Source organism: Myxocyprinus asiaticus, chromosome 12 (genome assembly GCF_019703515.2).
Source record: "Myxocyprinus asiaticus isolate MX2 ecotype Aquarium Trade chromosome 12, UBuf_Myxa_2, whole genome shotgun sequence".
NCBI classification, from domain to species: Eukaryota; Metazoa; Chordata; class Actinopteri; order Cypriniformes; family Catostomidae; genus Myxocyprinus; species Myxocyprinus asiaticus.
In genome coordinates this window covers 34139142-34160480 of record NC_059355.1, presented here as the reverse complement: position 1 = coordinate 34160480, position 21339 = coordinate 34139142, and the positions used below count along the sequence as shown (strand labels likewise).

Sequence of the window (21339 nt, the reverse complement as noted above, 5' to 3'; positions counted from 1 at the left end):
TGCAAATGTATATATGCTGAGATGATGTTCAGTCACACTCAACAAGATGCATAATTATGCAAATGAAAGGCCCAATTAAAAGAACAGCTTCAACCGCAGCATCCTTGGCAATAATTTATGCATGTCCAATTAAGTAAAATTTGCCAAACAAAAATGATACATTTTGCTTCAAGAACAATCTTTTCAGCAGGTTCAGTATAATATGAAACACCTGCACCACTCAGAGCACTCGATTAATATATCTTGCAAAGTAAGTTACATAATTTACCATGAAGAGGATGTGAAATAAAAGTGGAACAGTGTTTTAATAGCCTCCTGACAACTGGTGTGAAAAAAGCAATTTCCAAGTATGTCTTATCGTAATCTTGACAAGGCGAAATTGCTTTCCATTTCAGTTTAACGGCATTGGTTTTATTATTAAGACAGCTAATACTATCAAAAATATTGCAAATACAAAAATGCAGTACCTTATTGCAGTACTTTACAGTTTAAATATGAATTTTGGAGTGTCAAAGTATGGCAAGAAATGAGAATTGGCTATTAAAATTGGCACCCTAAAAGGAGTTGTTCCAAGGTTAGAAATCTTTTCACTACAATGTTACATTAGAGATATTCAATGTTTTAACTCAGGAATCCAGCTCCAAAAACTCAAAGAATAAAGGCCAAGCATTGTAATCAGCCTTTAAAAGTGCTTTGCAGATGTGACATTGAGAGGTGCATACAATAAATCTAAACATGTATCTAAAGCGAGCTGTGAAATTTCAGCTTAATGTACACAGCAGGAGTTTAGAGAAATGAATTTGAGACCATTCAGTGCTTTACTGCAAGTGCAAAATAAACCACTCATTTATATAACAGACCATAAATTAGCATAAAGAAATTTTCCTTTTTTTCTTGTAGTTGGCATGTGAATAAATAGGTTTTTGCTATATCGTACTAACATTACCAACACTGTAGTTTTAAAAAATCAGTCTCCATGGGAGCTGGCAAACATCAATTTCTGATTTTATTAAGCCTAATTTACTAGTATTGCTGTTCATTATTGGTAATATATATGACTTGGAGCCGTTTTCTTTCACTTCAAAGGATGCTAATTGGGTAACCATGTACAAAATCCCTTTGAATGTATTGACTGTGACAGTTAGGCTAAACCAGAAAGAGTGAAGCATTTGCATGATAGCATGCTGACTTCACCATACATTCATCGATATAACAATCCACAGATATATCATTCAGAAACTCCCTAACCCATTTTCCATTTTATTCCTCATTTTGGAAATGTATTCAGTTTCTGTACCATTGAACCTATTTTTTTTAGGCAGTGTACGTTGTGAACTATTCAAGTCATTCTTCCTCATTTCCTCCATTTAAATTGCTGTTCTCCACGTTCAGGCACTGTTTCTGAATATTGTCGTTCTTATTTAGGCCATCCAGAGGGCATTGAGTTTCCTTCTGCCCCTCCAATGACCACTTGGATACTGCACTGGCCACCTGGCAGAACTTCCTCAAGAGAATCTCTCTCAGAAGCAGGTAAACCCATGGATCTAAAATCTGATTGAGTGAGGCCAGACGAATGGCTATGAGAAAGAAGTTGCAGTCCATCGGTGGGGAGGGTAAAGCAGCAGACTTGCAGTAATGTGAGGATGTGTGAGTCGAGATCATTTTCAACATAAGGACCTATATAAACGGAAGGAGACACCAAAATAGAGTCATCATTTTTCATTTAAAAATGAAAAGAAAAAGCAGCCTTCAAAACTCCTTGCAATCTGCATTCACAAATATTCCAAATAATGCTCTGCAGATTTCCACAGAATTTGAACACATCATTCATAGTGTTGCACACATCACATACTCCTTGTGAGTTTATTTATTGAATATTTTGGTAAATTTAATCATGATTTAAGACACTACAGTGTAGTACTTTTAGTTCCATTTCACACATTTTTCCATATTAAAATACATTTAGCAGAATTCTACAGATTTTCTTCCACAATCAATACAGAAAATGTGGGAAAAAAATTATTATTATTTTGTGCTACTCATGCCAAAAAAATGTTTTCAAGCATTTCTGATTTTAATGGGATTTCGATATATATAGAATATTGTGTAGGTCCCCCTGGTGCCGCCAAAAGAGCACCAACCCGCATCTCAGAATAGCATTCTGAGATGATATTCTTCACACCACAATTGTACAGAGCGGTTATCTGAGTTACCGTAGACTTCGTCTGTTTGAACCAGTTTGGCCATTCTCTGTTGACCTCTCTCATCAACAAGGCATTTCCGTCCACAAAACTGCCGCTCACTGGGTGTTTTTGTTTTTCACACCATTCTGAGTAAATTCTAGAGACTGTTGTGCGTGAAAATCCCAGGAGATCAGCAGTTACAGAAATACTCAAACCAGCTCGTCTGGCATCAACAATGATGCCACAGTCCAAATCACTGAGATAAAAAATTTTCCCCATTCTGATGGTTGATGTGAACATTAACTGAAGCTCCTGACCCATATCTGCATGATTTTATGAACTGCACTGCTGCCACACAATTGGCTGATTAGATAATTGCATGGATGATTGTTGGTGCCAGACGGCTGGTTTTAGTATTTCTGTAACTGCTGATCTCCTGGGATTTTCACACACAACGGTCTCTAGAAATTACTCCGAATGGTGCCAAAAACAAAAAACATCCAGTGAGCTGCAGTTCTGTGGATGGAAATGCCTTGTTGATGAGAGAGGTCAACAGAGAATGGCCAGACTGGATTGAACTGACAAAGTCTACGGTAACTCAGATAACTGCTCTGTACAATTGTGGTGTGAAGAATATCATCTCACAATGCTATTCTGAGATGCAGGTTGGTGCTGTTTTGGCGGCACGAGGGGGACCTACACAATATTAGGCAGGTGGATTTAATGTTGTGGCTGATCGGTATATATATACATATATACACTACCGGTCAAAAGTTTTGAAACACTTAACCGAAATGTTTCTCATTATCTTAAAAATCTTTTGATCTGAAGGTGTATGCTTAAATGTTTGAAATTAGTTTTGTAGACAAAAATATAATTGTGCCAACATATTAATTTATTTCATTATAAATCTAAAATTTAATTAAAAAAAAACAAGTTTTTGAAATTGATGACTTGGATCAAATAATAAAGAAAAGCAGGCAATAAGTGCCCAGCATATAGATTGAAACTCCTTCAATACTGTTTAAAAATCATCCCAGGGTGATAACTCAAGAAGTTGGTTGAGAAAATGTCAAGAGTACATTTCTGAAAATTCTAGGCAAAGGGTGACTACTTTGAAGATGCTAAAATATAACACAGTTTTGATTTATTTTGAATTTTGTTTAGTCAATACATAATTCCCATAGTTCCATTTATGTTATTCCATAGTTTTAATAACTTTACTATTATTCTAAAATGTGAAAAAAAAATTATAATAAAGAATGAGTGTTTCAAAACTTTTGACCGGTAGTGTGTGTGTGTGTATATATATATATATATATATATATATATATATATATACACACACACACACAAACATGGAGTAACCTAAGAAAACTTGATATTCTTGAATGAAACTTTCATGATATTTGTAAAAAGTACGTTATTTTAATAATAATTGTAATAATCATTTTATGGTTTACGCATTGCAATTTCACAACAAAATTCCATCAAATTGAATTGAGTAATATTTAATCAAATAAAATAACTATACATTTAATTTAGCTAAACATTACTGAATTCAGTCTGATATAATTTTATGAAACAGAAATGCCTTAATCTAAAAATAATAGGCTAAACTATTTTTTGTGTACATATGAATTAATAGGAAATTATATAAAAAAAAGCACGTTTAAGTTTTGGCATTACAGTACTTCAAGCTGGACTGGAATGACACATTGTATGTTTACATGTAATAACTACAGTAAGTGTATCTAGAAAAGCTGATATGATACGTACCAGTAGAGGTGACCAACATGTCAACAAAACACACATAATGCCCATCAACTGAACAACAGTCTCTGTGGTTAATCTCTCCCATTGCTTGGATGACTGGGTCGAGCTTGACTTAGATTTGCAACGTGTAACCAATGCACGGATGGTCACAACATTACAGGACAATGTGACAAGCAAAGAAAATATCCCCAACACTGCAAAAGTCGTGGCAAAAAACGTATTTCCCGTAACGTCCTTGTCCCCAGTACTTATGAAACACCAAGTGCCTGGCCACTGCAAAGTGTATTTCCCAACCCCAGCAACAGGCAATAAGGCAAAGAGCAAAACCAGACACCAGATAATGACCAGAACCTGCTTGGTCACGGTTGTTTTCATGTAATTTGAGTACCAGTAAGGAGCTGTGATGGCTAAGGACCTCTCAATGGCCATGGCACTGGCTAGAAAGAGAGAACACAACCCAAAAGTGGTCATGCACACCCCAAAGAAGGCGCACAAGGTTCCCGACGAGTCAACTCGGTCCCATTTCAGACCTGCTCTGTAGACCGAAATGACTATTGGACTTGTGAGCAGTTGGCCGAAAAGGTCAGCTAACGCCAGCGACCCGATGCAAAGTAGAAAGGATTTCTTTCTTTTGTTTTCCTTTCTTCTGTACGCATTATAAACTAGCAGCATCGCAAGGGAGTTCCCGACCATTCCGGTGACCATCATAGTTATGGGAAAAACCACGGACACGGATCCGCAGCTGCCACTCTTGCCGGCGCTGTCCTGTAAAGGTTTGGAGACGTTAGACTCCAGCATCATGGTTCCAGCAGAAAGGTTTTGATGCAGAACATCTGAAGACTCGCATTTAGATGTCATCCTTTTTCAGGGAGCGTGTTCATGGCCCCAGTAGCGTTTTGAAGCAGGTAAAGTCCCACAGTGAAGTCTTCTTCACTTCTGTCTCACTTTCTGCGCTCTGCTGCTGGAGCGCGCGCTGAACTGGCGCGCGTTATAAACAGAGGCGTGACCCTTATGGAAATGTAAAAATGCTCAGAAAGACAACAGATGAAATATCGCACGACCACAAAGAGCATGACTAAAACACAAAGGGGAAAAGATTGTTTTAAGTCAAGAACATTAGACGAATTGGTGCTCACTTTCGTATGCGCATTCTCTTATAGGCGCTAAAAACGAAAATAACAGAACGTGCGTGTCTCGAGACGCATTTTTTAAAGGTTGAAGTTCTTTACTTGACACGGCGTCACTCCTGCAGTGCACGAGACACAAAACTGGACCCTTAGTTTACTTTTTTTGTTGTTGTCCCGCGTGCCGTCAGCAGTGCCAACACCATGCTGTTCCTATGTATCTCCCCAAAATAAATAAGAAATATTACCTTAATCCACACTCTAAGGGAGTGTATTCATTTATAACATAGGACATGTTTAATAAGTCACGTCAGTCAGACAGACAAATGTTGTAGCAAGAAACCCCTGTCATTCTGCATTAACACCGGCTCAGAGCTGGTTTGGAACGCAACAAGTGCCACCTAGCGCACGAGAAACGACTCTCTTCAAATCATCATTATCACCTCAGCGCAGGTGTATTTATGTCAGTTGTAGGGGTCATTCGTCCGTGTGGAGCTCTTTAGGCAATTAATATACAAAATACTATTCTATGAGATAGACGGGAAAAACGAAATAGACCTACAATGGAAGTGAATGTGGACAATTTTTCAAGGGTTTAAAGGCAGAAATGTGAAGCTTCTAATTTTATAAAAGCACTTGCATTAATTCTTCTGTTAAAACTCATGTATTATTTGAGCTGTAAAGTTGTTTAAATTGTCATTTTTACAGTCGTTTTATGGATTGTTTACATTACATCGTCATGGTAACGAAGTTGTAAAATTTGCTATAACTTCACACAGAAAAGGTTAGCAAGTAAGTTTTAACACTAAAATCATTTTTACATGCATATCTTTCATGTCTTGTGGCAAAAATTTGTATTTTATCATTCAAAAATTTACCCCCATTCACTTCCATTGTAAGTGCCTCACTGTAACACAATAGGTTCTGTATATAAAAATAAACTTTAGGGCATTGAGGGTTATTTGGGAATATATATACTTTTAGCTCACTGATTCTTGAGATAAGGGAGAAAAAAATGTTTAAAATTGTATTTTTTAATAGGCTACTAAATTAATTTGAACTGGATATATTTGTAGACAAAGCTGTCAGCTAAGGAACCATGTAAGGGAACAGGTTTTATAAAAATGCCTTTTTTCTGAAAACTGACATTTATTTACTTCATAACTTACATCTTACTGTCTTTTGTGTTAACTCTGTCAGACACACAAAAAAGCAAACTATTTTAATTTGATCCATTCAATAACAGTGTAAAGTCTTTAATTATCTAATAATGGTGTTCAGTAAAGTAGTTAAGTGATAAAATACATTCTATCCATTTTTTTTTTCTGTTTTCACACTATTTTGAAAATTCTGACAGAGTAGAGAAAATTGAATCTCCATCTTAATCATGTGTTAATACATACACTGGAGCCATTTAGTTTTTTCCTCAGTTAAAGCGGCCTCTATAACCTATAAACTAAAATGCCAAAATGTATCCCACAATTCTAACAGAAATTATAATAATGAGAATGACGTAGTTGACATGTTGAAGCTGTGACCGCAGACACTTAAACATTGTTTGTTTAATATATGAAAAAATATAAAACGCACCAGACCATGTGTCATACTAAGGGTTGTGAGGGTTACTTTTGAAATGTATTCCACTACAGATTACAGAATACATACTGTAAAATGTAATTTGTAACGTATTCCGTTAGATTACTCAAGGTCAGTAACGTATTCTAAATACTTTGGATTACTTCTTCAGCACTGGTAGATTTTTTCACTTGTTTTGACTATAAAAACTCTGCCAGTACAGTAAGACAAAATACACATATTAAAAATACATTCTCTGAAAAACCTAAATATCTGATGCAGTTTTGTTTCTAAAATAAGATAAATCAAATTGATCATGTTTTAAGGATTTTTAGATATTTTTACATGAAAACAATTCAAAAATTATTATCAAGAATATGATTTTTGTCCTAATATCAAAGGTCTTACTACAAAAAATAAATTATGATCCAATGTGAATTTTCTTGATAAAAAAATATGATTGTGTCTGGTAACGTGCATGTAAAATGGCTAGAAATAGCATTTTAGCTTAGCGTAAAGCTGACAATTTACACAAGGTTTATTACTATTTCTTCTGTTCCAAACTTACTTAAAACTTACTTCTCTGTCTGCTTGTATGAATGTAACACATCATAAGAAACTGTTTCACCACTGTGCAAATGCACTTTGGATCGCATCATTTCTATGTATAAATGTTTTCCATCTGAAAAATGACTAAATATTAAATGAAACAAATGACAATAAAATGCAAAGTAATCTCTTCAGTAATCAAAATACTTTTTGAATGTAACTGTATTCTAATTACCAATGATTTAAATTGTAACTGCAGTGGAATACAGTTACTTATGTTTTGTATTTTAAATATGTAATCCCGTTACATGTATTCCGTTACTCCCCAACACTGGTCCTACTGTTGTATTCACCATGAACAGGAAGTGTGAAAGAGGTACATCAGAGTTATAGCTGACCATGACATTGTCTGGTATATTCAGGATTATAAAAAAATCTGGAGTTGACGCAAAGTGAGGACACAACTTTGATAGAGTATTTTTTAATGGAAAATGTATGTTTATTTTATGTATTGTTTGATATCTTACAGATCCCTATCTTTCATTTGATATTTATATTTAGGAATTTGTTGCATTTTTAAACACTTTGTTTAGCAGTTTAACATTGTGATCTCTTTCTGAGGACAGGTTAAGTTACATGTGCTTCCAAGTAAAGAGCATGCATTTTAAACAATTTTAATTAAATTATTTAAAAATATAGCCTAAGTAATAAATGCCCGGAGTATACACATTTCCTTTAGATTGAACTTTTCCAGTATTTTTATTGTTATGAATTTCTTGATTTTTAACATAAAGATGACTTTTGTATGTAAGACATGTTTTGTCCCTTATCTCAAGAATCAGTGAGCCATATGTTGGTAGCCCTTACAGTTGGGTTTTTAATTTCATGCATGCCTCTAGATTGTGTTTGCCAAGGTGACCCTTAGTCAATGATTTTGTCAATCACCTCTTGAATGGAAATGGGCCCAGATTTGTATTAGGCTCATCGGTTCAGAGTTATTGTAGTTTTGGATTTTTAATTTCGTTTTTATTTCGATATCATATTCAATTTGTAATTTCAATTTAGTTTAGTTCCGTTAGTTTTCACACTTTGTCTGTTAGTTTTTGTTTAGTTTTCATTTTCTAGTTTCATCGGGATGTGTGGAAGAGCTCATTTCATGACTACTGGTGGGAAAAGCAAGTGTAAAGAAAACAACAGAAATTTGTGGCAAATCTTTGTGATACATAACAAAAGTTGACTTAAAAGTTGAGTAAGTTTATATGATGATTTATGCTGTGAAAGTGTAAAATAAATTATAAAAAAATAATTCAAAATAATTTGTAGATAATTTCCAAAATATTTTTTTCCTCTGTCCCACTTATCCAACACTGCCTTCTGGGATTTGGTCATAAAAGGGTCTTCTAAGGTTCTTCTTCCCAGTAGGGTACAACAGTGCTAAAGGCACCCCTTAAGGAAATGTAGTTTTTTTTCTGGTCACAAAATGTATCACGGTCAATTTTGTTTATTTATTTTTATTGAATAATGATGGAGCAACATAATTCGTGTGAAAAGAAATGAGAATGGAAGGTTGTTTTGATTAAAATTCTTAAAAAAAAAGAAAAAAGAAAAAAAAAAAAGAAAGAAAAGCTGATGAGGGAACCTTTTACCCCATGCTTGGGGTAAAATTCTCCCTCACTTGGGGCAATAGTTATAGGGCACAATTTAATGCACAAACTAATGCAAATAATTTTGAGACACCAAGATGCTTTTTTTTTTGAGTAACAAATTAAGAAGATGCTTACTCAAAATAACTACTTCAGAAAAAGTCAACCATTTCTTGTTATTTTCTAAAACATTTGGCATTTTATTACATCTAAAGTATTCTATAAACAAACTAATCTCTAAAATGATTGGATGAGACAATGTGATCCCACTTTGAAAATTTTTCAGGAAAAATCTATTCCCCCCCACTTAAGAAAAACAATGTGTTTTATAGGGGCCTTTAGCCCCTGCAACATGGGGGCTTTTTACCCCAAATGCTATCATTTCACTTATTGGACAGTTATTGAAAAATGTTTGATTTAATGATCTTACACAAAACAGAAAAAGATAAGTATTTTGTCTCAAAAGAAATGTGTTAATTTCAGGGATTTTCATTAGACAAATAAATTTGTAATGTTTAAAAAAATTAAAATTAGATCAAAATTGCCTCAAAATCATCCTTTATCATGGAACAGGAAAATTTTGAAGTGTATAGTGACAAACAGGTGTTTAGGAAAGAACGGTGGTAGTTTTTGTTGCCATTTAGTGTTTTAGGAGAAAAACAAATCAAAGGAGCCTTTACTCTGAGTGTTTATTTTTATTAAAACTAAACTAAACTGAAATGACACATTGAATATAAAATATAAAAGTGCCAAGAAAAGTAACATTTCCAAAAGTGTCCAAATTCACCCTACTGTGTATCAAAAACTAAAATTAATCAGGGCATTTTAAAAGGCTATTTTTATATTATTTTAGTTAGTTTTGGAGTCATGAAAAAGTATTTTAGTTTAGTTTTACTCAATTATTTCAATTTTTCTTTATCTCAGTTAACGAAAATGTTTTGAATTTGTTTTTGTTAACTATAATAACTGCATCAGTGTACAAAAAAAAAACGTGATTCATGAGACCAGGCCACCTTCTTCCATTGCTCCATGGTGCAGTTCTGACGCTCACGTGCCCATTTGTAGGCGCTTTCGGCAGTGGACAGGGGTCGGCATGGGCACGCTGACCAGTCTGCGGCTACGCAGCAAGCTGCGATGCACTGTGTTCTGACACCTTTCTATCATGGCCAGCATTAAGTTTTTCAGCAATCTGTGCTACAGTAGCTCTTCTGTGGGATCGGACCAGACGGGCTAGCCTTCGCTCCCCACTGCATCAATGAGCCTTGGGCGCCCATGACCCTGTCGCCGGTTGTCCTTCCTTGGGCCACTTTTGGTAGGTACTAATCACTGCATACCGGGAACACCCCACAAGACCTGCCGTTTTAGAGATGCTCTGACCCAGTCGTCTAGCCGTCACAATTTGGCCCTTGTCAAAGTCACTCAGGTCCTTACACTTGCCCATTTTGCCTGCTTTCCAACACATGAAATTCAATAACTTACTGTTCACCTGCTGACTAATATATCCCACCCCTTGACAGGTGCCACTGTAACGAGATAATCTATGTTATTCACTTCACCTGTCAGTGGTTTTAATGTTGTGGCTGATCAGTATATGAAACCAGATTTAATTTCTATAGTCACATGATGAAATCAAACCTGTAAACAAAAATCTACAGATTAACAATTGTTTTATTCATGTTGATTACAGATGTTGTTTTAATGAACAGCATATTTTCATGTTTCATATGATACTTGTCAGTAAGGACAGGGAGGATGTTTCATGTTTGAATGTTGCATTTGATTTTGATTTGCTGACTATAGTAAAGAGATAAGCAAACCACCAACTCAGGTTAGCAGTACTTTGCACAGTACAAGTAATAAATCATCAAATTAAGGATTACAAATTCAGACAAAAAAAAAAAAAGCCTCAACAAAAATAAACCAAAAAACATTCACTTCATTTCATCTGTCTGGCCAATTGAAAATCTCCACAAGTATATATATATATATATAAAAAACATACTTACCTGTAACACACACAATAAGAAGAGGCAATGTTACAACTCAGAGGACAAGGTCTCTACACCCTAAAAATGCTGGCTTTGTTAAGTAATGTTTAAACCAACAAAATTTCTTACGAGCTTTTCCTCATCACAGAACTATAAAACCAGCATCTGGTAAGTTACCTTAAAGCAACATTGTTTTGTTAATAAACGGGTTATTTTGACTGTAATACTGTCTAGACAATGAATGGATGGATTAAACTAATTCTGCATTATAATTTGCATAATTTCCCCAACAAAAATGGTGACGTCCAAAAGATTATGTGCCATTTACAGTCACAGACTTGAATGTTGCTGCTTTATAAACCAACCGGAAATCAAAAACAAAAAACAGATTTTACACTAGTTGTATGGTTAAGAGATTTGGCTATCTATCTATCTATATATATATATATATATATATATATATATATATATATATATATATATATATCTCTCTATATATATATATATATATATATATATATATATATATATATATATATATATTTCTTTTTTAAAGGCAGAAAACTTTTGAGAAGAGGTTACTTGAACAGATGTTTAAGTGTTTTGATGGAAATCATTAATGAGAATTCAAACAGTTGGGTAGCTGATATAGCACAAAAGAACTGGAGTTGGAAAAACAACATGCAGTTTAAGAAAGAGGTTTCTTTTGTTAATCATTTCTGTTTCGAGCTTGAGCCAGAGTGGGAAGATCCAGATGAGCCTCTGCACCTACAATGAGACAGAAAGAAAGAGACAAAGAGAAAGACCACAACCATTTAAGTGATTTGGTTCAAGATCTTGTTAAAAAGGTGAAAAAATGTACTGTACATTTTTGGAAATAATCTGGCTTGTTGCTGTTTTCAGACATGTTCTGTTTTATCAGTCTCTAAGAGCCCAGTTTATAATGCAGAAGGACGCCTGGTATCCAGGACCCCTTTTTTGTACACCACAGAAACCCAAACCTTTCAGACGATTGTGATCGAGCACGTCTTTTTTTGCAGTCACCAGAGGACGACCTGGAGCGACTCCTCTTCTGGCCTTTCTCAGGCGATGATGATGGGGAACGGGACCTCTTCTTCGAGGAAGTAGAGCCCTTGCCAGATCTGGAGCTGGATCTTTCAAAGGGGATAAGGTAAGCATACACACGAGGTCAACAAATATCTCTATGTAGATTGCTACAATAACATTACTACAAGAACTGAAATGGGAGGAAATATCCATCCATCCCAGAAGTAAATATTACTATTTTTAAGTCTGCAGTCATCTGACCAACAACTTTTCCAAGAATGAAGCTAAAACTGTCAGAGGTTTGGTAAAACTTGAGGCTCTATTGCCAGCTAGATGTCACAGTGTTGGAAGATAAAATTTGATCTTTGTGACACTGAATAATCATCAGCTTTTAAAGAAAATAAGCTCTCAACAGCTACACACAGAAAAAAAAAAGAATCCTTCGTTCACAAATTTGTAAAGCTACATCTCAGAGATAAGCTAAGGATTTTATGGTAATCAAAAGTCGACTTCTGTTCAGACAAAGAGTTCACTACAGCCACTGCCATTTCACACACACACTCTCCCCCTGGAGAGTGCATGTCACCTCATTCACCTGGAGTTGGACCTGGAACGAGAGCGAGATCTGGAACTAGATGAGCTCCTGGACTGGGATCTGCAAAACACCGACATCAACAAAAAAACAAAACAAAAAAACACCACATTTCCAATTTTTCCAAGAAAGTTACAGAGCTTCTGATAAAAATGCAAGAAAAGGCCACTATCAAATACAAGTATTTAAAAAAACACAAAGATCAGCTTAGACAGATTTCTTTAGATGGTTGCTTCCAAAATGTAATCACTTTATTTATAAATTCATCTAGCTATCGTATAAATTTCATATGTAATATTGTCAAACAAATGCTAAACCACTAAATATTTTTGAATCAAAGTAAATTCAAGTGTTGTTATTGTACATAAACACGAGTGTATAATTTACACTGTCATATCAGAATTAAATAGAGTACAATTAATGAAAAAAGAAAAAGATGAGCTGATACTGACATTTTGCTTGGAGTTACCCTTGACCTGTACCCTTTTACCTGGACCTAGACCGGGAGCTTGAACTGGACGAGCGAGAGGATGAGTGCGAAGAGCCTGACTGACTCTCTTTCTTTTCATCATTGGCATCCAAATCGTACTTTGACAAATCTGCTTCATCATCATCATCGTCGTCGTCGTCGTCATCATCATCCTAATGGGGTGAAAATAAATACGTTCAAAAATCACATTAAAATCATTCAAAAAAGATCTAACTGTCTATAGCCAAGCGCACAAAAACAACTCAAAGTAAACTCAAGCTCATCGTCTTTGATGATATCAGACGACGACTAGAATGACCTGCTGCCCAAGTCTCCCACCTGCTGTCGATCAATATTCTTCCCCCCATCATATTCGGTTAATCGTGTGAGAAAACGAGCCCGCTTTGCTCCGGTCAGTCTGCGCGGATGAGAGCTGAAAATCGGCACAGACGCTGACCAGGAAAATAAAAAAATGGCACTCCATGTCAAAAAGGTTGCCAACCCCTGGTTTACAGAGTTCACACAAGGTCCTTCAAGTGCTTGAATTTAGCTTTTAGAAATGTTTGATGAATAGTGCTTGATTAAAACGGACCGTATCCTCCATGTAATGTGTGTCCATCGAAGATGACGCGACTCCACAATTAAACTGAATAATGTGTCTTTTAACATCCTTTCTGATCTTTATAGTCAGACAAAAAAAAAAAAAAAAACGTTTAAAAAAAATATTACATTTAATCTCATACAGCATGGATGTGCTAAAGAAACAGAGATTCTCATTGATGTTTGCTGAACCGGAACACTGCAAAATGCATGTTGAAACTCTTAAAGTGACAGTACCTTTTTATCATGTCTTACACAAATGAAAACTCAATGTTTTACTTGTAAATTGTACACATTTCAAACAGTGATAGCTCATATCATTATTATATTTACCATTTCATGATATAATATTAATTAATAGAATGTAGAATGATGACAAACAAATGATTAAAATATTCACTTTCACGTACTTTTTTCTGGACAGGTTCTGTTCAGTTCTATTGCTTGTTCTGCACCTGATCAGCCTGAATGTACCACCCTATTTTTGAAAGCTTATTTGTTTGTGATCTTTTCTTATAGAGAAAGGTATGTGAGCAACTCTTATTATTTAAACTTTGCACATTTGTGTATTAAAGAACTTTATTTTGAGGAGAAATATATTTTTTCTCAAACAGTTTTTCAGAAAATGTAAAATGTTCTGTAATATTTTGTAATTTAAGTGTTATTATATCGAATCGAGATTATATTGAATTGTGAACCTCATATCGTATATCGAACCGAATCGTGAGATAACCATATCGTCCCATCCCTAGTAATCATGGATAAACACTCACATTGGTAAGTGCGTGTGATTGTGTAAGAATGGATTTCAGATCGTAGCTTCATTAGGGGAGGAATAGACTTGTAACTGACACACCCAGTCCGAGATCAGTTGTGTAGTGTGCGTACCAACACAACAGAGGTCTTAAGTCTGCACAGGGTGCCAACTTTCAGTCTTGTGGGTAATATCCTCATGGCAGTATCTGTTTTTTTTTTTATTTCAGCACCAGAAATATAGGACCACTACCATATAACTGAAAGCATTTTCTTTCCAGCTCTGTCCCAGGAGTGCATAAGCGATGTACTACTGCGTGCGATGATTCAAAGGAATGCCCAAAAATGGTTAATCATTACCACCACAAATACTATAGAAAACATCTTACATCAAGTTTGTATTTTGAAAGATCTCCATCTTCGTCATCATCTTCATCGTCATCATCATCATCGTTATTATCATCCTTCTTAGGTTCCTCTTTCTTTTCATTCTCATTTTTGCTTTTCCCACGATACTTCTTCTTAATGCGCCCAAACTGTGCAGAAGACCAACAGCATACATTTTTAAAATTCAAGTTTAACTCATACGTAAAATATTCTTCTCACTGATTTTTAAGATGGAGATGAACTGTGAAACTGATGAGATGTGCACTGAGAAAACGCTAACCTCATCATACTCTCCATCAGACTCCTCTCGCTCAATGTACACCAAGTTCTCCCTCTCATTAAACCCTCCACCATATCCTGTTAAAAACACATCCAACATTAACATGACCCAAGAATTAATATTAACCACATTTGGTTACGTCACAAATAATCAATCACATTCAGTTAATGGGTATGTTCAGAATGGCAAACTATACAACTTATCCAGTTTGCAGTATGTACACTGTCAAGTATCAACATCTAAAATGGCATGAAATACTGCAACCCACAATGCCATCCATTTCAATAAGCTATGTCAACCATAATTTCTTAACTCAATGTTTGAACAGACTGCCAAAAGTAATTTTGACACAAAATTGGATTAAAATGCACAACAACCACATTTATTTATGAGGATAAGTGATTGTCACTCGCTGCATTAAACATTCTACAGTGATGTGAAAAAGTACTTACCCCCTTCCTGATTTCTTCTATTTTTGTGTATTTTTTATACTAAATAGTTTTAGATCGTCAAACAAGATATAACAAAATAAAGGCAACCCGAGTAAACACAAAATACAGTTTTCAAATATATATATATTTTTTATTGAAGCAAAAAAGTTATCCAACACCTATATCACCCATGTGAAAAACTAACTGCCCCCTTAATCTTAATAGCTGGTTGTGCCACCTTTAGCAGCAACAACTGCAACCAAATGCTTCCGATAACTGGAGATCAGTCTTTCACAACGCTGTGGTGGAATTTTGGCCTACTCTTCTTTGCAGAACTGCTTTAGTTCAGCCACATTGGAGGGTTTTAGAGCATGAACTGCCCGGTTAAGGTCCTGCCACAGCATTTTAATCGGGTTCAAGTCAGGACTTCGACTAGGCCACTGTAAAACTTAAATTTTGCTTCTTTTGAGCCATTCAGAGGTGGACTTACTCCTATGCTTTGGATCATTGTCTAGCTGCATAATCTAGTTGCACTTGAGCTTCAACTCACTGACTGATGACCGGATGTTCTCCTTTAGGATTTTCTGGTAGAGAGAAGAATTCATGTTTCCCTCAATTATTGCAAGTCACCCTGGCCCTGAAGCAGCAAAGCATCCCCACACCATCACACTACCACAAACATACTTGACTGTAGGTATGCTGTTCTTTTTGTGGAATTCTGTGTTTGATTTACGCTAGACGTAACGGGACCCTTGTCTTCCAAACAGTTCCACTTTCAACTCATCAGTCCACAGAACATTCTCCCAAAAGGTTTGAAGATCATCAAGGTGTGTTTTGGCAAAATTCAGATAAGCCTTAATGTTCTTCTGGGTTAGCAGTGGTTTTCGCCTCGCCACTTCCATGGATGGCGTTTTTGGCCAGTGTCCTTCTGATAGTGGAGTCATGAACAATGATCTCTATTGATGCGAGAGAGGCCTGCAGTTCCTTGGAAGTTGTCCTTGGCTTTTTTGTGACTTCCTGGATGAGTCGTCGCTGTGCTCTTGGAAGAATTTTGGGAGGTTGGCCACTTCTAGGAAGGTTCACTACTGTGCTAAGTTTTCTCCTTTTGGAGATAATGGCTCTCACTGTGGGTCTTTGGAGTCCCAGAGACTTTGAAATAGCATTGTAACCTTTCCCAGTCTGATGTATTTCAATCACCTCATCATTTCTGGAATTTCTTTCGACCTTGGCATAGTGTGCTACTGGGTGAAACCTTTTAGCCAACTTCATGCTGCTGAAAAAGTTATATTTAAGTAATCAGGCCTCGGTGTGTCTAGTCCATTCCCCATTGTGAATGCAGTTTCATAGGTTTGGGGATTTAGTAATTAAGGGGCAAATACTTTTTCACTCAGACCCAGTTGGTGTTAGATAACTTTTTTGCATCAATAAGTAACATTATCATGTAAAATTCAGATTGTTTTGTTTTATGCTAGATTTTGTTTGAATTTTTGAACAATTTAGTAAGAGATATCCACAAAAACAGAAAAAAAAAAAAAATCAGAACGGGACAAATACTTTTTCACAGCACTGTCTTTAGTGAGGTCATGTGACCATAATGTAGCTTGCCACTGTTTGAATCATTTATCATTGCATAATATGCGCTGTTTCTCAACATCTTTAAAAACAAAAACAAAACAAAAAAAAAATTATTAACAGCTAGTACTTCAAAATCAAGACGATGACATACCTGTTCTTTCCTCCAGTTTGGCATATTTAGGGGTGTTACACATGTTGCACTCTGATCTTCTGGCCCAGTTTACATTGCCACATCTAGATTTGTAGAATAAAGTGTAGATATCAGTTACTTTGAGCTTTTAGAACAGTTTCAACCTATTAAGTATGGGAAGGCAATCCCTTTATAAACCAGTTGTTCATGACCTGACCATCTCTCAGTAACAGTCTGGAACACAAGGTATCGAAAACAGCAAACAGATAGATATTAGGCCTATATTCTGCATCTTTTCTCTTGCATAGGTAATCAAGCCACTAGTATCTCCCCTAGATGAGCTATTTAATTCAAAACTTTAGTCCTACCAATTTCTGAGTCTAACAATTTCTCCATTTAGTGCAAAAGATGCATTCGAATGCTGATCAGAAATAAACACATATTACCTAAACATTTAGGAGCGATATGCACATTTTCTGTCTTTGAAATTCATAAGAATTAAAAACATATATTTACTTTTGCATGTCCTTTGAGAATTAAACAAGAAATCTGTTGATAATGTCAAATTTGTACGAAAGTTCTATCCTTTTCTCAAATAACTTTTAAGCTGCAGAATCCAAAGCTTGTTGGATTTGAAAATCTTTTCAGCAGTAAAATATAGCTCCTATGCAAAACAGGAAAGACTAGATTATTACCAAGTTGCTTTTCCAAGGAAGATCAATGCAACATAGAGGAAGGAGTACACTTTACCATAAAGGCCTCAAATATTTTCAAGTGAATTTACTCCTTACACTGATACTACATCAACACTGCAGTATCATCAATATTATAATTTCTGAGGACAAGATTGATTATTAATTATGAATATTTTTATAATGCACATCGACAGTGTAAACTAACAGGTCCACTAGATTAAAGGAGTAGTTCACCCAAAAATGAAAATTCTCTCACTATCATGCCATCCAAGATGACTTTCTTCTGCAGAACACAAAGATTTTTATAAGAATCAGCTCTGCAGGTCCTTACAATGCAAGTGAATGGTGACCAAACCTTTGAAGCTCCATAAAGCACATAAAGGCAGTGTAAAAGTAATCCATATGTCATCTGAAATGATCCAATCAGTTTTGTGTGAGAGCAGACCAAAATGCAACTCCCTTTTCACTATAAATCTTGACATGAGTAGTCTCCTTTGTGATCATGATTTCAAACTTGATTACACTTCCTAGTACCGTCTAGCATTCTGCACATGCGTCACGCACTAGAAAGAGCTATCGAGCTTGAAATCATGATCGTGCCTAGAGACTGCAATGGCAACATGCACAGTGAAAAAGGAGTTGCATTTTGGTCTGTTCTCACCCAAAACTGATTGTATAACTTCTGAAGACATGGATTAAACCACCAGAGTTGTATGGGTTACTTTTAAGCTGCCTTTATGTGCTTTTTGGAGCTATAAGTTTTGGTCATCATTCACTTGCATTGAATTCTTCTAAAAAGTTCTTGTTTGTGTTCTGCATTAGAAAGAAAGTCATTCACATCTGGGATGGCACGAGGGTGAGTAAAAGATGAATTTCCATTTTAGGGTGAAATATCCCATTGAGAAATTTCACCATAGTACCCACGTTTTGCACTGCCAGTCATTTGCACTGAAGAGACCTCTGCTCTTCTCAGCCAGGGTCTTTCCAATCTCGGTTCCCCCTGCTTTCATCATCTTTGCTTCAACTGTTTTTTCTGTTAAAATGATCCACAGTATTAACAAGTTATGCTTTATAATGTTAAGATGTCTTAAAATACAGAGCATTTAGGCACACATTGTGGAAACTGTCCTTGGTGTCCCACTTGCCCAATACACAAATGCCCATGACTATACACACACAACTATACATTACTTACCCCTGCCACATCGGTTACAACTGGTTCTCCTAGCAAAGTTGACATTTCCACACCTTCAATAAAACAAAAACAAGACTTGTTAGGTCTTTAGTTATTATTAGCATCAGTCTAAATTCGTGAATCGTGCACACAAAGAAAAGGTCACCTCACTCCCACTTTTCAACAATGGCGAGAAGCTTCAGTGATGTACACAGTAAAACACAGCGCATTCAAACTTTAAAAGAAACGTTTCGTTAATGGTCCAGAAGCACTGCAGTTACTAATAAAGCCGACTTAATGGCAGTTTAAATCGGAGCACACAGCTGCTGACTAGCTAACATAAGAAATATGAGTATGTAACTGTCAAAGCACATGTATATGTGCAAAAAATTCATTGGATGGAAATTAATTCACCAAAGATTTGAACATTTTAAATTTGGATGTGAAAGAAATGAACACATTTAATAACAGTTAAAGGCCCATTCACACACTATAAACGTGAGCTAAAGCTAACAGACAGCTATGCTAACAGTAGCGTGTGAGCTTCTCTCAGCCACCGTTCATGTTTCCACACGTTTGAGTTTGTGTACTACAAATATAATCCTATATTCACCATTTCACTTCTTAATATATAATTATTCAACATCTCTTACTTCTTATCGGAACAAATCCAGTCTCCGTCGCTAACGCGAAAACTCTTTCCAGACATATTCGTCCTCGCAGCTGCCCTCCACAATCAACCGTCAGAGCAAAGAACAAGACCTTATGAATATTAATATTTGTGGTACCAAAAACGAGTGCGTTTGAACCTATAAATTACTGCAAAAATAATACCATTCAGAGCGCGAAATCGCGAAACACACTGGCAACCAGCAGCGAGCAAGACACGAGGGCTCCGGCTAAAAAAATTAGCGAGGTCCCTAGTTAGTCAGCATTTTTGGTCTTCAAACGCGCACGTTTGTTGGTGTCTAGGTAGGCAACTCATAGCTTTTGGTACACTTTCACAAACTTTTAGTTTTAAACAGGCGCTTGACGTGCACCAACAAGACCTCCATTATCGTTACAAAAGTGTAACGTACGCTTATTAGATATATTTCTGGAAATAAATGTATTTGTCTAAACTACGAACACATTCAGGATACTCCTGCTTAAAGGAAAAACGGCCTAAAACAGGTTGTGCGAATTAGTTTTACAGCCTCGGAACGGATCATATTTCATTTTGAGTTGTTTCATTTTTGTGTGTTAAATTTTTAACAAGTCATGGTCATAAATATGTAAATTAGACAATATAATAACAAATATGACTATATATTATTTCCACAAATTAAGTTCTAACACAATATTGGTCTGGTATATGCACGCGCTTCGTAAAACTGCTTAATTAGGGGGACTGATAATTATACGAAGACATACATGTAAGGAACAAACTAAACATTAATAAATAAAAGCTATTTAAGCCATTTATCCAATGTTTTTGTGCTTTCACATGCCCTGTCCCAATACCCCCACTTGCGGTTTTGGTCTTGCCTACTTACATACTTGTCTTACGTATTTCCGGTGTTTGGCCACTAGTGTGCAAGTAGACGTGAAGACTGAGTGTGTATGATTTTTGATTGCACGTTGGGACACTAGTAGACTTTACGATGTTGGTGCTGGTTGTGATGCAACAGCTGTTTTTGTCTTTTCACTCAAATATAAGCATTTCTTTCTACTTTGTTTCTCAATACACTGCATAAAACTTGATTAAAAAAAAATAAAATAAAAATATAAATTATTCTGTAAACCTGTGTGACCCATTAAAAGCTACTATTGCAAACTATATAAATGATATGATTTGGCTTGGCTTGTCAGTTATATAAGACAACCAAAGACTGCTTTACACAACTTATCAGCACGTGGTTTCATACAACAAATAAAAAGCATTAAAACGTATATTTTAAATACACAAAATTTAGAAAGAAACCGTGGTAGTAGTTAATAAATTTTAAATGTAAAAAACAACATTTACAAGACTGTATATTGTATGCCTCACTGGCTGACAAATTACCAGCAGTATTAGGCAAGAACAAACAAAATAAGGTGATTATTGGGCAAGAAGGATAACAAAGAGATATATAAATATACACATACAGTAAATAATATTTTGTAATTATGATGCTGCTATTAAGTCATTTCAAACACGTTATATAATTTTGAATATATTCATTTATATAGATATGCTTCACTTACGTTTCACAATCTGATTATAAAAATAACTTATGTCGAAAAGCTTTCCTTGACGTCATCATGGCGAAAATACACCCATCGCTCGGGTAGGCGGGGTGTGGGCTCCTTAATGTGATGAACTCTGGCATACACTTAGCCTGAA

At 35.7% G+C, this 21339-nt stretch overlaps 2 protein-coding genes across 5 annotated transcripts; both read right to left on the bottom strand.

Moving 5' to 3' along the window:
• Nucleotides 1–1331: 1331 nt before the first annotated feature.
• On the bottom strand, nucleotides 1332–4817 carry LOC127448719 (prostaglandin E2 receptor EP3 subtype-like). Its single transcript, XM_051711474.1, has 2 exons — nucleotides 3963–4817; nucleotides 1332–1677 (listed from the first exon to the last, which is right to left on the bottom strand). Exons 1-2 carry the CDS (start codon nucleotides 4815–4817, stop codon nucleotides 1345–1347), a joined length of 1188 nt encoding a protein of 395 aa, XP_051567434.1. The 3' UTR covers nucleotides 1332–1344.
• Nucleotides 4818–10500: 5683 nt separating this feature from the next.
• LOC127448723 (zinc finger Ran-binding domain-containing protein 2-like) lies at nucleotides 10501–19968 on the bottom strand. 4 transcript variants are annotated; one of them, XM_051711483.1, is made up of 10 exons: nucleotides 19625–19968; nucleotides 19138–19206; nucleotides 18993–19045; nucleotides 18722–18830; nucleotides 17124–17206; nucleotides 14967–15043; nucleotides 14689–14835; nucleotides 12968–13119; nucleotides 12481–12540; nucleotides 10501–11992 (listed from the first exon to the last, which is right to left on the bottom strand). In XM_051711483.1, the coding sequence occupies exons 4-10, from the start codon at nucleotides 18808–18810 to the stop codon at nucleotides 11764–11766; spliced, it is 837 nt and encodes a 278-aa protein (XP_051567443.1). In that variant the 5' UTR covers nucleotides 18811–18830; nucleotides 18993–19045; nucleotides 19138–19206; nucleotides 19625–19968; the 3' UTR covers nucleotides 10501–11763. The 4 variants fall into 4 exon arrangements, with proteins under 4 accessions (XP_051567443.1, XP_051567442.1, XP_051567440.1 ...); XM_051711482.1 differs by lacking the exon at nucleotides 19138–19206 and having other exon boundaries at nucleotides 10501–11606; nucleotides 11840–11992; nucleotides 19625–19938; XM_051711480.1 differs by lacking the exon at nucleotides 19138–19206 and having other exon boundaries at nucleotides 19625–19694; nucleotides 19806–19877.
• Between the last annotated feature and the right edge of the window lie 1371 nt (nucleotides 19969–21339).

Excerpts from the sequence above, each read along its gene's own strand:
- LOC127448719 (XM_051711474.1), bottom strand. The coding sequence starts at position 4,817 with ATGACATCTAAATGCGAGTCTTCAGATGTTCTGCATCAAAACCTTTCT. Across the intron at positions 1,678-3,962 it reads CATGTTGGTCACCTCTACTG|GTCCTTATGTTGAAAATGAT; the intron begins GTACGTATCATA and ends CCGTTTATATAG.
- LOC127448723 (XM_051711479.1), bottom strand. The coding sequence starts at position 19,680 with ATGTCTGGAAAGAGTTTTCGCGTTAGCGACGGAGACTGGATTTGTTCC. Across the intron at positions 14,836-14,966 it reads CTGATGGAGAGTATGATGAG|TTTGGGCGCATTAAGAAGAA; the intron begins GTTAGCGTTTTC and ends TCTTCTGCACAG. Across the intron at positions 13,120-14,688 it reads TTTCAAAATACAAACTTGAT|GATGATGATGACGACGACGA; the intron begins GTAAGATGTTTT and ends TCACCCCATTAG.